General features: G+C 38.7%; 1 protein-coding gene across 1 annotated transcript in view; it reads right to left on the reverse strand.

Moving 5' to 3' along the window:
- LOC126354784 (palmitoyl-protein thioesterase 1) overlaps window positions 1–18,491 on the reverse strand; it is a 38,853-nt gene that overhangs the window by 4,257 nt on the left and 16,105 nt on the right. The window contains exon 5 of the mRNA XM_050004691.1: window positions 1,876–2,152. Within this exon, the coding sequence (XP_049860648.1) occupies window positions 1,876–2,152 (277 nt within the window). The remainder of the gene's footprint in view (window positions 1–1,875; window positions 2,153–18,491) is intronic.

Consider the following 18,491-nt stretch of genomic DNA (forward strand, 5'->3'; position numbering starts at 1 on the left):
AGACACTTGTGGTCTAATAAGTTGGAGAAACATCCTTAAATTGAACAGAAAAAAAAACACCTAAGGGAGAAATTTTACACAGTCTTCTCACCCTTTTATGTCTCTGGCTTGGTTGTGCATTTAAAATTGTAAAACTGGTGTTCGTGTAACTTTGTATCTCGCAATTTTGTGAATTTTAAGCACATAAAATTAATAGTTACATCTTTTGTTTCTCTTGCTTCTTACTATGAGACTACTGTGCTTGTAAGGGTTAAGTTTAGATGGAATTTGAAACCTAATTAGTTTTTGCATAACATGTTCAAAAGTATTCTACTTTTATTACCCTCACAGGAAAGATTAACTTATTTACGTTAACAAAAGCTGGCAGCTGGTAGGGTGAGAAGTTGATTTTGATTTTTGGGACACTCAACAGTGTGGTTATCGGTGCCCTTACAAATTTCCAATCTTTTCGCTGCCCAGCCTCACCATTTTTCTGAATGATGAGGACAGCACAAACATCCAGTTCCCAGGTAGAGAAAATCCCTGACCTGGCCGGGAATCAAACCTGAGACCCCTGATCCAGAGGCTGCAATGCTAACCACTAGACCATGAGCTGCAGAAAAGAGGGTAAGATGATATTAACAACATTGAGTGGCATATGGGCACTGTAAATTAGGTAGCTTTCTACGTCTGAAGCTGTTTCCCAGCTTGACAGACCACAGATGCCTTACATCAAATTGTTCATCTCCGCTTCTCCTAACACCTCTGTGGTACATTGTAAACAGTTACTGTTTACAACCTCTAGGTGTGTAGCTCTCTCTCTCTCTCTCTCTCTATCTCTGTGTGTGTGTGTGTGTGTGTGTGTGTGTGTGTGTGTGTGTGTGTGTGAGTTTTCGTCTACACTGAATACTTCTCTGATCTACATTGAAATGGTTGTAGTATTGCTCACCAATAATTTCTTTTTATTCTAGGATTATTAGTCTGTCATGGTTTACATCACAAGAAATCCTTGCCAAACATATTATGTCAACCTGGTGGGAATGTCTTCACCGTCTCTGGAGCAGATTCACCATACACAATCCATTGACTTGATTGCTGGTTGGTTTGTGGGGTATAATGATGAATTCAGGTATCATAAACAGTGACAACTTGACACAAAAAGTCCTTTGCATTGAAAGCCATATCTGTTGTTCAGTCAACAACAGTAGTACATATCGGGCTCATAATTTTTTCTAGACCAACTACCATGTAAATTATTAACTGACATTCCTGGCAACAAATCTGTGACTTTCGCTACTTTGTGCACCCTTGTTCAATAATTACGAAAAATCATGTAATGGACTACATCAATTATTTCTCAGTTCATATGTTCAACATTCTGTGTGATTCTCATCAAAAGCTGATGTTCGATTCTGTTTAAATTTGTTGAACCATTATGTAACCGTTGTCACTGATGATAAAGTATCACCATGAACAGCCTCCAATTTTCCCTTCATCTTGTCATGTTTTCCCATGCAAAAACAAAACACAAATCATTTAATGATACTGCTCTTCTTTTGTCTCAGCAAAAATCATGATAAACGTTTTGCTAAAATGGCTGCCAAATCCAAACTCACTTATGAATTTTGTAATTTTTATTTTAGCGCTATATTCCAGATGGTGGCACACAGTAACAACACCAAGTTGGTTTAGCAATAACTTCTGTCTTTAAACACTTGAGTTTTATGAACCGCTCTCATATGCTTCAGGGGAAGGGCTTAATAAGAACTACAGCATGTAAGACCTAAAGTATTATGAAATTCAGAAACTATTTAGTTGAAACTGTGTACCTGTTACAAGTGAAATTAAATTCTTACTCTTTGTAATATCCTGCAACAGTGCATGTATCAGGCTTACCTCAATGTACAGTGGGCTCTCCCTCAACGGGTACACTTCTTTGGCCTGTCCTGGACGATAGAAGCCAAACCATTCTGTCTCTCGGGGTTCCACAATTGTGTCATTGTTAAAGCGCACCAGGATAAGGTTCTTTAGCTTCAGTAAATTAGTTCTGTAGGTCTCATTCAGTTGCCGTTCATTGTTTATGTCAGCCAGGAAGATACTTCTCTGGCGATACTCTTCTTCGTTCAGTGGATCATGCCAGTATTCTGCCTGTACTAATTCACGCTGCACCCAACTGTGAAAACATTTAATTTTTCAGTAACTCATCAACATTGTAAATATTTCTGACAACAATAATTATTAACAACATAAAAAATGTAAGACATTATGAAAGTGCTGACCTAATGCATAATTACCAAAACATTCTCTGAAAACACAAGTTTTGCAATATTAACATTTGTAATACCAATTTACTGTTCGAATACAATGATATTCAAAAGATGGTCTTTGCAACACTCCATTGTGACAAACATCTGGTGCCCATCTCTTACAATGAAAATGTCAGTGGTCCATAACATCAATGGATCTAATTAGCCACTCTGCTGCCTATAAAAAATAATTAAAATATATTTGTACTCTGTGATGAAACACATTAATGCCTAATTAGGATACCTGTTATATTTGAGTACTAGAATACCCAGTAATCTATTGTTTACCAGAAAATTACAAGTCGGCAACATTTTTTGCTCTGAATGCATGCAAATGATTACTGAAAAGACTGATAGTGCATAAGACACTCCAAATCTGCACAGTATTGTCATCCTGCTCTACATGGCATTTTACTCCATCATCAATGCCAAATTTTTAATTAGCCCAACCAACAGTTCAATTCCCTAACATTAATGATAATGGTTAATACTTTGTAACCACTAATTGTCTGGATGGAAATATGTTTAACCAGTGCCAGAAGGAAAAAGACACTACAAACATCCTGAACTAATTAACAAAAGCATTGAGCGCCAAATGGAATGATCCAATGTAGACACATACATACCATCAGCAGATATATGGATAATTAGAGATGGATTGATCTATGACAACTATAACAGCCACCAGAGTGCACCGTTGTTGTACCATGTCATCACCCCAACAGGGTATATAATGGGCATTCACTGCATCAGACACATAGTAAGTAATACTAAGAATCATTGAGGATACCACATGGGCCAGTGAGTCAATCTTACAAGAACTGGACAGGAAATGGAAAGGACATCATAGTGTGTGTGCATACAGTCAGTCGATCAAATTAAACAAAATCCAGGAGTGTGGCACATGCAGAGGTCTCATATTGGACTGAATGGAGTTGTGGTGAATATCGCAGGCATTGTCATGACTAGTTGATCCAAGTCTGACCCCGTCAAAGGAGGATTGCTGTATTGTTTGTACCCCACAGCCCCTTCATATCTGCACCGGCCATCCAGGTACGTGTAATCGAATTTCTATAACAATTCCATGACATCCTGCAGCAGGAGCCAAGGGGTCATTTAAAGTGATGCTTTATCTGGGAAACATGAAAAGCTGAAAAGTGGTGTCACACCATTTCCCATGATGATATTTGGTTTGGTACTGAACTACACTGGATAACCGTCATCTACAAGTATTGGTGACCTGATGTGAGGGGACACATTCTGCCAATGTTTTGCAGACCAGTGTGTTAACCCTAGTGTCATCATAATGTGAGGAGCCATCATGTATAAGTTCAGGTCATGGCTGACAATTGTTTGGGAAACTATGGTTGCACAACTGTACATGACACATACTGTATTCTCATGAGACATTATCTTGATGCTATCTTTCCACAGTATAACACTCACTGACACATGACTTGTCTTTATGCTACACAATGTGGGGGTATTCCACTGGCCATCAAGATCCCACAATTTGTCCTCAACAGAACACATGCAGAGCAAAACTGGTGATCAACCGCATTCCAGAGCCAATATCCATTGTACTGAAGACCAGTTACAACAGCTCTGGGCCAACTCATGGTAGCAGAGGATACAACACACTTCCTAACAGAATCAGTGATTGCATCTAGGCCCATGGGGGGAGCTACATCCTACTGTCAAAGGATCAGCCAAGCACCAGTTTTGTGAATAGTTTTTCAGGTCTATTGTGTTCTCAGTACTCTGTTGCATGTCCCTAGACTTGATCCAGGTGCCAAACCATTGGGCAAGTATTTCAAACATTTGTCGGTAGATGGTGCACAGTCTTTGTGCCAAGCTACATTTTCCTCTGGAGTTCCAAAAGTTAAAAGATAGGAGAAGTGGTTTTTGTCAGCTAGAGTTGTACCAGTAAAAAACTTAATGCTGTATTTATGTACTTGTATTATCAAAACTAAAAAAAATATGTTAAAAAACAGACATTTTTGAGACTGTGCACAAAATACAAGTTCATTAATGTGAAGAAGAATGCAGCAAACAGCCATTGTAAATAATACTGTTTATTTACACAAACAGTGTCGGCACCGGTTTCCAACCGACAGGTTCACCTTCTGATGGCTGTTGACATTTATATTACATTTACTGTTGTTTACATTAGTTGTTGGGGAGAAAAACAGCCAACAACTAATGTAAACAACACCAGAAATAACATAATATTATTATACTAATTATATGGTATAACAAACTGAAATCTGATGTGGAATAAAGAAGAAGAAGCAGAAGAAGAAGAAAGTGTGTAATATTAAGCAGTGTTGCTCACATTGCTATCTGCTTTGTCACTGGACTGTGCTGTCACTATCCATATTTTGTTGCACTATTTCCATTGTTTTTTGTTATTAAATATGTCAAACAAACAGTGACCTCAATTTCTATATCACAAAGCATCCCCCCCCCCCCCTCCCCCAACACTCCACCTCTTTCTGCATCAAACTTGTGTACTCTTCCCACTTCCTCCACTCAACAGATGCTAAGTTATACCTTGCAAGTACTACTAATGTGGGGTGGGAAATGTTTGGTTAGCAGGAGATCAATTTTACTCAGATCGTACCTAACACCTTTAAAATAAGATTATTTACAAAAGTTTTATAAGGGCGTGTCTGACCACCCGTTAATTTTCATTACTTTTTTATGACTTTGATGACCTGTTGACATCCTGTAATAAAAATGTGACATGCCATCTGAAGATGAACATGGTGGTTAGAAAGTGATAAAAGTGCTATCTGTGTAAATACAGAATTATTAACAGTGGTTGGTCACTGCTTTCTTCTTTGCAAGAATCAACTTGTAAAAACTTCCTTATTGTATAGGCATCAGTTTCCTGGTATGGGACTTAGAATGTTCTTGATAAAGTATTTACTTTTTTTTAATGTGTCTGATTATTTTTTGCAGTGATGTGGTGAGCAGCGTAATCCTATGGTATCAGAACACCTTCTCAATTTTTGGTTCAAATGGCTCTGAGCACTATGGGACTTAACTTCTATGGTCATCAGTCCCCTAGAACTTAGAACTACTTAAACCTAACTAACATAAGGACATCACACACATCCATGCCCGAAGCAGGATTCGAACCTGCGACCGTAGCAGTCGCATGGTTCCGGACTGCGCGCCTAGAACCGCGAGACCACCGCGGCTGGCCCTCAATTTTTGGATACAAATCGGTTATATACAGTTTTCATTCTCCTGTCAAATGTTAGGTTTAGCACTCAGAACATTTTCCAATTCCACTCTTCAGTTACTGCACTTAATTTTGATTCACTTTATGTTAACTGACACTATGTTCACTGAATGAATGTTGCAGTTTCTTTTGTATGAGTCAGTATTGTGAATAACAAATCCCATCATGGAATATATTTACAAGGAGAGCAGAGTTAGAATCTTGAGATACTTACCTGAACAACAACCTACACAAAGTGCACAAAATGATATTGCAGGTCAGTCTCGCCACCCTAATTTGGCATGAGTGTACTTTTGGTGAAAGACAGTTGCCTCAGAATGTAACACTGTACAAGATAACAGGAAGGAAGTAAGCAAAGTAAACAAGCGGAGATCATTCTAACAGTGAAGATAACAGCATCCAGTTAATGCACAAGATCTTCAATGTCGTACTACAAAGAAACCCTTCTGCCTAACCTCGGTCCTAAGAATTGAAAATGTTTGACTTCAACTGTTTGACCACCATGGGATAAAAAAATTTCACTTTTATGACTGTTCCACATCAAAAACTGAAAGCATTAAGTTTTGTTGCAGCTAAACATTAATCTTTTCTCTGAAAACCCACAAAAAAAATCATCCACAACAAAGGAATTATGCGAATGGGATGGAAATTGGTAGATGTACATGTAAAGACAAACAAATGCTTATAATTTCAGAAAAATTGGACAACTCATTGAACAAAAAGAGCTTCATACTGTGCAAGTCAATAACAAGTTGGTCCACATTTGGCCTTTATGCAAGCAGTTTTATGCTTGGTATTGATCGATATGATTTCTTAGATGTTATTCCGAAGGATATCGTGCCAAATTCTGTCCAATTGACACATTAGATCGTCAAAACCTGAGCTGGTTTGAGGGCTATAATGCTCCATATACATCCTCAACTGGGAAGAGATCCAACGATGTTGTTGACCAAGGTAGGGTATGCAAGCGAGAAGACAAGCAGCAGAAGCTCTTGCTATGTACGAGTAGTCATTATCTTACAGAAATGTGAGCCCAGGATGGCTTGCCATGAAGGGCAATAAAATCTGTTGTAGAATATTGTCGAGATACCGCTGTAGTGTAAGGAAGCCGCAGATGACAACCAAAGGGGTCCTGCTACGGAAAGAAACGCTACCTCAGACCATCCATTTCTGGATATCAGGCAGTGGGGGAGGTGACTGTCAGGTTGGTATCCCACTGTTGTCCAGAGTATCCCCAAATACGTCTTCGGGCTGGAATCTCATTGACTCGAAAAGAGTTATCTTCAGTGATGAGTCCCACTTCAAACTGAGCTCTGATGGCAGTGAAGATTTGTCTTGGGATGCCTCTGACAGCAATGGGATACCATCCTGATTGTTGTCAGCATATGGTCTGACAACCAGGAGTGTTGGTCTGGGGTGCTACTTCTTTTCATAGCAAGAGCTCTTTGGTAGTCACCTGTGGCAGCCTTTACAGCACAGCAGTATGTCAATGATATTCTACATCCCATTTTGTTATCCTTCATAGCAACCCATCCTGGGCTTACATTTTCAGCAAAATAATGCTTGCCCGCACATAGTGAATGTTTCCATTGGTTGTCAAACCCTATCTTGGCCAGTAAGGGTGCTGGGTCTCTCCCCAACTGAGAACGTTTGGAAAGTTATGGGCTGGGCCCTCCAACCAGTTCAGCAAAAGTATTGTGTGGTACACACACAATCAAATGTTATTGTTAAATCAGAGAACATACCTACTGTACTCAACACATCACTCAGCCCTCCTAGTGCCTCACATACAAAAGAATAAATTACAATCTCTGTGTATACTCCCTGAAGCTAAACTCTGAGTCTAGCAGCAAATTATGAGATCTGCCACAACAATTTTATACAATTCTTTCTCAAAAACTTTTGAAAACACTGGCAACAAAGAAATTGGCCAATAGTCCACATTATTTCTTTCACTTGTTTTATAAATGACTGTTTCAATCCATCAGGAAACTGACCACATGTGAAAGACTCACCGTACACACGGCTGAGTACAGAAGTAATATAAGACACACTGATCTTCATAACCCAACTTGAAAATTTTATCATACTCATGAGAATGTTGTCTTAAAAGATTTAATAATTGATTCAATTTTCATCTCTGCACGTTTCCTGCGCATGTGCTGTATAGCCTCCAAACACCAGATTTCAAGAGTTTTGCATATTTAGCTCTACAAAGATAATTTTGATTTAAACTGCTGACTACTTACCGTATTTACTCGAATCTAAGCCGCACTCGAATCTAAGCCACACCTGAAATATGAGACTCGAAAACAAGGACAAAAAAATTTCCCTAATCTAAGCTGTACCTGAAATTTGGGACTTGAATTTCAAGGGGAGAGAAAAGTTTTAGGCCGCACCTCCAAATCGAAATGAAGTTGGTCCATTGTAATATGAGACACAATTTAGGCCGAATGAATGACTATACAGCTATAGTAGTTTGGTTTGAGTCATAAGCTTAGCAATTAAGCTTTACCAGGTAGCCATTGCTATGCGTCAGGCGCTCCGTCCGTATTGATATGGGTACCCTTCCTTTTTCACGTGCTTTGTCTCGTTTGAATTGAGTGCTTATTTTTCTTTGATATGATAAGTGCCATTCTCTTTGTTATAGGTGTTTACGTTACTCTAAGCTGAAAATGCATTACTGTACTGTGTCATGCATTATTTGTTGCATTCTGATAATGAATGATTACAGCCTGTCGCCGCTCGTGGCATGGCTTGCTTTTGTGCACACTACCGCCGCTTACAATTAAAAAAAAAAAAAATCGCCTCATTAGTGAAACAATGGCAAGAGACTGCTATTTGTTGTTACTTAGACTGCTGCTTTCTTTGATAATGATCAACAAGAACCAAATAATAGACTGCGTATGATAGATGATGTTCTGAACGAGAGTTTAGCAAAAATTTTTCTCCGTTTGAAAATCTTTGCAGACGCCTCTTTAGTACATTACATTCTGCACAGAAATAAGAGTCATCCTAGATTTAAAAATCTAGTCAATTGCCGTGCTTCATTTCTGACTGGATCACTATTAGGCACAAGAATAATACGAATATGAACATGACATGATATGTATATTCTTCTGCGTTTGCTGTTGTCTCACTCTAGTTTCGTAGTTTATTAGGCAGACGGGATTTAAATGAGATAGCAGCAGATACAAAAGAATACATGGCAAAATGTTTATATTCGTATTATACTTATAGTGAAGAGAATACTGCATGTGATTCACAATTCATGAAAGTTCATATTAGCAACCATCTCTTCTCATAGGTAGGAAAAAATTCAGAACCTAGATTTGGCCATATTGACAAACATCCCAAACAGTCTTTCCAGTTGAATTTTTGTAGTACATTGAAATGCTGCTACATTGGAAGATTAACAATGCGGAATTTGTATTTAGTTCATTGGATAATGTATGAAAATACAGTGGTCAAAAATTGAGGCGGAGGAAAAAGCTCATCTTCCACCTTTTTTTTTAATTTACTTACTGACGCAGAGGTTTTGGCGCCAGTATTTATCTTTGTGCCTGCAAAGCATGCCTGTGTAGCGCTACATATATTCGACGGCAGAAGTTAGTTGTGGCGGCACCTACCAGCATTTTTCAGAACTTCCGCTTACTTTGCACTCGATTCTAAGTCGCAGTCTGTTTTTTTGGATTACAAAAACCGGAAAAAAAGTATGGCTTAGATTCAAGTAAATACGGTACATAAAGTTATTATTAAATATTTTGCACAATGATGGTCGATCAGTAAAAGTTTAATTCTCACACAAATGTCGAGCACCCACATTCTGCCCCGATATCTCTTTCACAACTGACCACATATTTTTGTCCCAAGAGTTTTCTACTTTCATAGTTTAGTGTAATGCATTGTTTTAGTCTGTCTCAAGACTCTCTTCAGTATTCTGCAATATTGCCTCAACTGAAATTCTGTTACCGGCTCTGACTGTCCTTTGTATTATGGTGCAGTTCTTGTTTCCTCCTGTACAATAGTCTACTGCTGTTATTTATCAAAATCAATTGCTAATGTTATCACTGTATACCTGACTGCATTTTTAAAATGGGAATGAGACAGCAAAGAAAGTGGTACAAGTTTGAAGGAATGTATTATATTTGTCATAATTTTCGTGTATGTAGACTACTTCTTCAAGACTGGCTTCAAATGTCTGCAGTGCAAGAGGACTCACCTCTCTAAATATTTTGTTTATGACTTTGGGATATGGATCTGCCTTGATTCCTTTCAATATTACTAGGTGTACATCATCATATGGCAAGCCATTACTAATTATCTCACACTGTGCCCATCAACTAGAGAATAATCTATGAAGATGTTGTCTATGATCATGCAGCTGTTTCTTTGAATTACAATTGTTAAGTATATTGTCTGTACTAGGCAGTAAGATATAAGCAAATCCAGTCACATTTTTTCCCTGGGGAATCGATCACAAATGTTACATTGAAATCATACATAAAAACCACCTCACGCCTTTATTAAGAACAGAGCCTAGCACAGCATCAAGTCTGAAGGGGAAATCTGTGGTCTGAACTGGGGGAGCTGTAGAGACCACCAAGACTAATTTTCTTCCTGAAAATCCAGACTCTCCGCCCAACATTCAAATATTTGCTCTTTACAGTATTTTGGTAAGTCTACACTTTTGAATGAAACATTACACTTGGTATAAATGGGCACACCTCTCTTCTGCAACAATAACCTTACATAGCACACAAAGGAAACCTTAGCATTTCTTCACTATGTAAATTATGCTCTGAGATAAAAGTAATACTAGTGTCAATAATTATTAGCAATTCATCTACTCTACCTTCAAGTCCCCTAGTATTTTTATTAAATAAGTTTACTGCTCCTTCCGATCTGCATCCCTCACTTTTTTAACTAACTTCTAGCATTAAAGGAATCTCCCTCAAGCAAAGATATCTCCAACCTGACTACATTTTAATAAATAATAATTCTTTTTATGTGTTATCACCGCAATTTGGCCCTCACTGACCCCAGATCCACCTACCATACTGCCACTTATAAGCTTCACCAATGATCCCTTCCCAGTCCCATTCAGGTGCAGGCTTTGTCTACTACAGACTAACCTACAGATACTCTCAACTGAGTCCAGGTTTGAGTACCAATCCAGTCCAACTCACCACCTACATCAGAAGTCCAGTCCCTCCCAAGACTACTCTCAAACTCTCACACTGTCAGTACCTGATTCGCTTAAGTAAAATCCTTACACAAAGCCTGTAAGTATTCTGTCATCTTATTGAGTCTACCACTTGCTTTTAAATACTGCTGACTTGGTACTCTGTACCTAGTGTCTCCTGCAACTGTGGGCCTACACCACATCTATGACTGCTACCCTAAAGCAGAATCCTCGTCTTCTTACTGTTCCCATTTAACTTAGGTTTTCTAACAACTTGAATTGTCTCCTTCATTTTACTTGCCCCAACAGTTACTGAAAGCTCCTCTCCACATGACTGACAACTGGCTAAATCTGCTATCAATATTCAATGGCAAACTATCAGCGTACATTCTCTCCCTAAGGTCTCATTGCTGAATGTCAGTTCCCATTTTGCCACCCTCTCTTCTGTAGCCTGTCTAATTATTGTCTAGCATCCTCTAACTACACCTGAATAGCATAATATTCTCAATTCCTGAACTGCTAGTGATCTATTTCTACCACATGTCCTGCAGATACAGGAGAGTAATTGCTAGATTTCACATTAGCTTCTCACTACATTCAACCCACTGAAATGAGTTGATTCACTATTCACAACCTACCCCACAACTCACTAACCTATAACAGTTTGTGCACTTCTCATTCACATCAAATTTTACAATACCTTCAAAAAAACACAATGAAATAACACACACACAAAAATCATGCTATAAATGACCGGTATGCCATCTACCTTATCATATTAAAACACAAAAACTGGTAAAAGTGCACTTATGTTGTCAACGGCTGTTGCATTGCTGGTGGAAACTGGTAAAAACTCACATGATGGACAATGGGAACTGAAAATCATGAATCGTGAGTCAGTTATTGGTAGCCAATCAGAATGTTCTTTTACAATTTCAATCATTTGTAAATAAAGGTAGTTGGCATTTTGTTCTAGTATTTAGGTTATAATTTAACCACGCTGTCAAAATCTTTGGAAAATCAGAGTAAGACAGACAAGTAGGTTATTGCAATGACAAATGTATATCTCAGGCTATGTTACACATCAATCTATTATGGCAATTTTATTTTTGTGCTGAAATTTGTTGGTTTTGCCACCTCACAACCAAACAGACACATTCCAACTTAACCTAGGCCTCAGGCTTCCCTATGGATCAGTCTACCAGCACATCTAGTTTTCTCCCATTTACATCCAATGGCTGCGCCGACTCACAACCAAACTGTCACTTTTCAAACTAACCAAGGCCTTGGGCTACACTATGGGTCTGTCTGCTAGAACATCTAATTTCCTTTCTGCTCTCCGTATGAAAAACAAACGTAATCAATGTAACATCTGCTGGAAGAAATCATTAGAATCAGCATGCAGCTCAAGAGCTGTGGACACCATAAGTGTACTTTAGTTCAAAAGTTTATTATTATTATTATTTTTAAGAATATGTAGCTTAGCCTTTCTTCCTAGAGGTCTTTCATCTCACACCAACTGTTCCAGTTTTGGTAGAAGCAATCTACACACACTGCTTCTGTATCTGTACCACTGAAAATGAGTAAAATAATAATAATAATAATAATAATAATAATTAGTAAGAGGAGGAGTAGAAGAACCTCCAAATCTATTACAGGTCTTGTGCTACTGCTTTCTAATTATTTCATGCACCTAATGTGTCTCCATATACATATACAGGAATAACTATGACTTCCTATGAGCACCTTTCTTTTCTCTGCTTCCACATGCACACTAGTCCATTTTTCAAAAATAGTGAAGCTATAAATTCAAATACATTTTTTAAATTTCTGTGACTGTTCCTTTTCAATGTCTACAATCATTTAACTGTAGTTTCATTGTGTAATGGCTTCTCACTCTACAGCTGAGCCAGGGACCTACACACAAACCATTGATCTGGCCAATAATTGCTACTAAATCCATTCTGTCCAAGACTTCCTTTCTCAAATGGACATTCTGAACTACCAGGACAACAGCCTTTTGTTGGGTTCATATTCAGCAACATTAACTGATCTCCAAATAAAGAACTGTATTTATCTTCGACAGTTAATTCAAATTCAGAAGATGTCTTACTTTCTAGATCTCAGTCTTCTTTCCTGATGTTAATACAGCTATTTTCAAGTTCCACAGATCACAAACACAACAAATATTATGATGTCAAGCACATCAAATTGATGAAGGAAAAGACTGTATTGACAAGTTAAGAAATATAAATTTATGTGGCTACATGCTGGCCATTTACTGATTTATAATAGTCTACTCATTTATACTAAAGAATTTGTCTATGGCGCAGAAGGAACTGTTATGGAGAAACAACTTTAATCCATATTTGAAAACATTTTTACTATCTCTCAAGCACATTATTATCTTGACAATGTCTGCCCCTGTAGCTGAGTAATCAGCGTGACAGAATGTCATGCCAAGGGGTTCGGGTTCGATTCTCGGCTGGGTCAGAGATTTCCTCCGCTTAGGGACTGGGTATTATGTTGTCCTAATCATCATCATCATCATCATCATCATCATCATCATCTCATCCTCATCAACAAGCAAGTCGCCAAAGTGGCGTTAACTCAAAAGACTTGCATCAGGCGAATGGTCTACCTGATGGGAGGCCCTAGCCACATGACATTTCATTTCATTTCATTTCACCTCATCAATATAATAATTGATTATTTTTGACATCATTACCTTGGACAGATTATCAAATTACAGCTGTGTATATTATTCAAAAGTGAATGAATGAAAGTCTGTGGTGAACATTTCTAAATGCTTATCTCGATTTCCAAAAAGCACTTGACTCAGTGCCACATCTACGCTTATTTTCAAAAACATAATCATATGGAGTACCAAGTGAAATTTGTTACTGGATTGAGAATTTTATGGTAGAGAGGATGCAGTATGTTACCTTGGACAGAAAATCATTGACACAGGTAGAAGCAAATCTGAGTGGGTCCACAGAAGAATACTGGGATCTACATCTACATCTAGAGAGATGCTCCACAAGCCCCATACAGTGCAGACAGGAGGGTACCCTGTACCACTTCTTGTCATTTCCCCTCCTGTTCCACTAGCAAATAAAGCGATAGAAAAACGACTGTATACACCTCCATATGACTCCTAATTTCTTGTATCTTATCTTCATGGTCCTTATGCACAATGTTATGTTGGTGGAAGTACAATCTACATCTACATTTATACTCCGCAAGCCACCCAACGGCATGTGGCGGAGGGCTCTTTATGTGCCACTGTCATTACCTCCCTTTTCTGTTCCAGTCATGTATGGTTCGCGGGAAGAATGACTGTCTGAAAGCCTCCGTGTGCACTTGACTCTTTCTAATTTTACATTCATGACCTCCTCGGGAGGTATAAGTAGGGGGAAGGAATATATTCGATACCTCATCCAGAAATGCACCCTCTTGAAACCTGGCGAGCAAGCTACACCGTGATGCAGAGCACCTCTCTTGCAGAGTCTGCCACTTGAGTTTGCTAAACATCTCCGTAACGCTAACATGGTTACCAAATAACCCTGTGACGAAATGCGCCGCTCTTCTTTGGATCTTCTCTATCGTTCAGTAGACTGCTCCAAATGCTGGTTCTCTAAATTTTCTCAAGAGGGTTTCTCATAAAGAACTTCTCCCCTCCAGGGATTCCCATTTGAGTTTCTGGAGCATCCCGGTAACATTTGTTGCTCGAACATACTGGTAACAAACCAAGTCGCCCGCCTATGAATTGCTTCAATTCAATTCAATCTGGTACAGATCCCAAACACTCAAGCACTACTCAAGAATAGGTAGCACCAATTTCCTATATGCAGTATCCTTTAGAAGTGAATCACTCTCTTTCCTAAAATTCTCCCAGTAAACCAAAGGTGATCATTTGTTTCACCTCACTTTGCCTTGCAATGTTACGCCCAAATATTTAAATAACTTGACTGTGTCAAGCAGGAGACAAGTAATACTGTATCTGAACATTACAGGTTTTTCCTTCCTACTCATCTGTATTACCATACATTTTTCCACACTTAGGGCAAGCTGCCACTCATCACACCAACAGAAAATTTTGTCTAAGTTGCCCTTGTATCTTTCTACAGTCACTCAGCTCCATATTACTGGAATCATTTATGTACAGAGACAACAGCAGCAGCCCTGTCACACTTCCCTGGGACACTCCCGATGAAGTCCTTGTCTCTGAGGAACACTTACCATCAAGAACAACATACTGGGTTCTATTATTTAGAAGTCTTCAAAGCAACTCACATATCTGTAACTTATTCCATGTGCCCATACCTTTGTTAACAGCTTGCAGTGAGCACCATGTCAAATGATTTCAGGAAATCCAGAAATGTTCAAATTTTTGTACCTTTGTGCATGTGTTCTCCTACCATTGCTTGGTAAGTAGAATTTTTATACATCCAATTAAACTGCACAAATATGAAGTCATATCTTGATAAGATTTCCCAGTAGTGTAAGATTGGCAGCTTGCCTTAAATATTCAAAAATGTAAAATTGTGAGCTTCACAAAATGAAAAATTGTAGTGTCCTGTGACCACAGTATCAATGAGTCACAGCTGGGATAGGTCAACTCATACAAATACCTGGGTGTAAAAATTTGTAGGGATACTCTTCTGGTGGACAAGTGTTATTACTCTGTCGAAGAATTCACTGAAGACAGCTACACAGTCTGAACACAGGGTTTGTTTTACATGTATTGTTTTATGTACTTGTGTAGCTGTAACTTAGAAATGTAAAATATAATGTAAACTTTTGTATTTCTTTAAAAAAGAGAAAAAAAGTTTCTTTTTGTAAACCTTGACATTATGATTTGAAAATTGTACGTAATGAGATGAATAAATCACATATCACTATCACATAGGCTCAGTAGTAGGTTAAGTCAGCTGGCAGAATTCAGTTTAATGGTAGAATATGAGGGAAATGCAATCAATTTAAAAAGGAAATTGCTTACAAACAATTCAAGTCACTTATGCTAGAACTTGTGTGTGGTCCCTGTACGAAATACAACTGACATGGTATACAGAACATGCACAGAAGTAGGTAGGATAAATGGTTACATGTTTGTTTGACCCCTGGGAGAGAATCCCACAGATACTGAAGAAACTGAACTTGCAAACACTTGAACATAGATGCAAACTAGCCAGAGTAAGCCTGCTTACAAAGTTTCACAACCAGCTGTAAATGTCACTCTAGGAATACACTGCAACCACCTACGTAACGTTCTCATAGGGATCACGATGGTAAGTTTAGATTACTTACAGCATGAACCATGGACCTTAACATTGGTGGGGAGGCTTGCGTGCCTCTGCGATACATATAGCTGTACCGTAAGTGCAACCACAACGGAGGGGTATCTGTGGAGAGGCCAGACAAACGTGTGGTTCCTGAAGAGGGGCAGCAGCCTTTTCAGTAGTTGCAAGGGCAATAGTCTGGATGATTGACTGATCTGGCCTTGTAACAATAACCAAAAGGCCTGGCTGTGCTGGTACTGTGAACGGCTGAAAGCAAGGGGAAACTACAGCTGTAATTTTTCCCGAGGGCATGATTAAATGATGATGGCGTCCTCTTGGGTAAAATATTCCGGAGGTAAAATAGTCCCCCATTCGGATCTCCGGGAGGGGACTACTCAGGAGGACACTGTTATCAGGAGAAAGAAAACTGGCATTCTATGGGTCAGAGTGTGGAATGTCAGATCCCTTAATTGGGCAGGAAGGTTAGAAAATTTAAAAACACAAATGGATAGGTTAAAGTTAGATATAGTGGGAATTAGTGAAGTTCGGTGGCAGGAGGGACAAGACTTTTGGTCAGGTGAATACAGGGTTATAAATACAAAATCAAATAGGGGTAATGCAGGAGTAGGTTTAATAATGAATAGGAAAATAGGAATGCGGGTAAGCTACTACAAACAGCATAGTGAACGCATTATTGTGGCCAAGATAGATACAAAGCCCACACCTACTACAGTAGTACAAGTTTATATGCCAACTAGCTTTGCAGATGACGAAGAAATTGAAGAAATGTATGATGAAATAAAAGAAATTATTCAGATAGTGAAGGGTGACGAAAATTTAATAGTCATGAGTGACTAGAATTCGGTAGTAGGAAAAGGGAGAGAAGGAAACATGGCGGTGAATATGGATTGGGGCTAATAAATGAAAGAGGAAGCCGCCTGGTAGAATTTTGCACAGAGCACAACTTAATCATAGCTAACACTTGGTTCAAGAATCATAAAAGAAGGCTGTATACATGGAAAAAGCCTGGAGATACTGACAGGTTTCATATAGATTGTATAATGGTGAGACAGAGATTTAGGAACCAGGTTTTAATTTGTAAAACATTTCCAGGGGCAGATGTGGACTCTGACCACAATCTATTGGTTATGACCTGTAGGTTAAAACTGAAGAAACTGCAAAAAGGTGGGAATTTAAGGAGATGGGACCTGGATAAACTGAAAGAACCAGAGGTTGTACAGAGTTTCAGGGAGAGCATAAGCGAACAATTGGCAGGAATGGGGGCCAGAAATACAGTGAAGGCTGCAGAGGATTAAGTAGGTAAAAATACGAGGGCTAGTAGAAATCCTTGGGTAACAGAAGAAATATTGAATTTAATTGATGAAAGGAGAAAATATAAAAATGCAGTAAATGAAGGCAAAAAGGAATACAAACGTCTCAAAAATGAGATCGACAGGAAGTGCAAATTGGCTAAGCAGGGATGGCTAGAGTACAAATGTAAGGATGTAGAGGCTTATCTCACTAGGGGTAAGATAGATACTGCCTACAGGAAAATTAAAGAGACCTTTGGAGAAAAGAGAACCACTTGTATGAACATCAAGAGCTCAGATGGAAACCCAGTTCTAAGCAAAGAAGGGAAAGAAGAAAGGTTGAAGGAATATATAGTGGGTCTATACAAGGGTGATGTACTTGAGGGCAATATTATGGAAATGGAAGAGGATGTAGCTGAAGATGAAATGGGAGATACAATAATGCATGAAGAGTTTGACAGAGCACTGAAAGACCTGAGTCGAAACAAGGCCCCCGGAGTAGACAACATTCCATTGGAACTAATTACGGCCTTGGGAGAGCCAGTCCTGACAAAACTCTACCATCTTGTAAGCAAGATGTACGAAACAGGCGAAATACCCTCAGACTTCAAGAAGAATATAATAATTCCAATCCCAAATAAAGCAGGCGTTGACAGGTGTGAAAATTACAGAGCTATCAGTTTAATAAGTCACAGCTGCAAAACACTAATGTAAATTATTTACAGACGAATGGAAAAACTAGTAGAAGTTGACCTCGGGGAAGATCAGTTTGGATTCCTTAGAAATATTGGAACACGTGAGGCAATACTGTCCCTACGACTTATCTTAGAAGCTAGATTAAGGAAGGGCAAAACCTACGTTTCTAGCATTTGTAGACTTAGGGAAAGCTTTTGACAATGTTGACTGGAATACTCTCTTTCAAATTCTGAAGGTGGCAGGGGTAAAATACAGGGAGCGAAAGGCTATTTACAATTTGTACAGAAACCAGATGGCAGGTATAATAGTCGAGGGACATGAAAGGGAAGCAGTGGCTGGGAAGGGAGTGAGACAGGGTTGTATTCTCTCCCCGATGTTATTCAACCTGTATATTGAGCAAGCAGTGAAGGAAACGAAAGAAAAATTCGAAGAAGGTATTAAAATCCATGGAGAAGAAATAAAAACTTTGAGGTTCGCCGATGA

The sequence above is a fragment of the Schistocerca gregaria genome, chromosome 3 (genome assembly GCF_023897955.1).
Source record: "Schistocerca gregaria isolate iqSchGreg1 chromosome 3, iqSchGreg1.2, whole genome shotgun sequence".
NCBI lineage: Eukaryota > Metazoa > Arthropoda > Insecta > Orthoptera > Acrididae > Schistocerca > Schistocerca gregaria.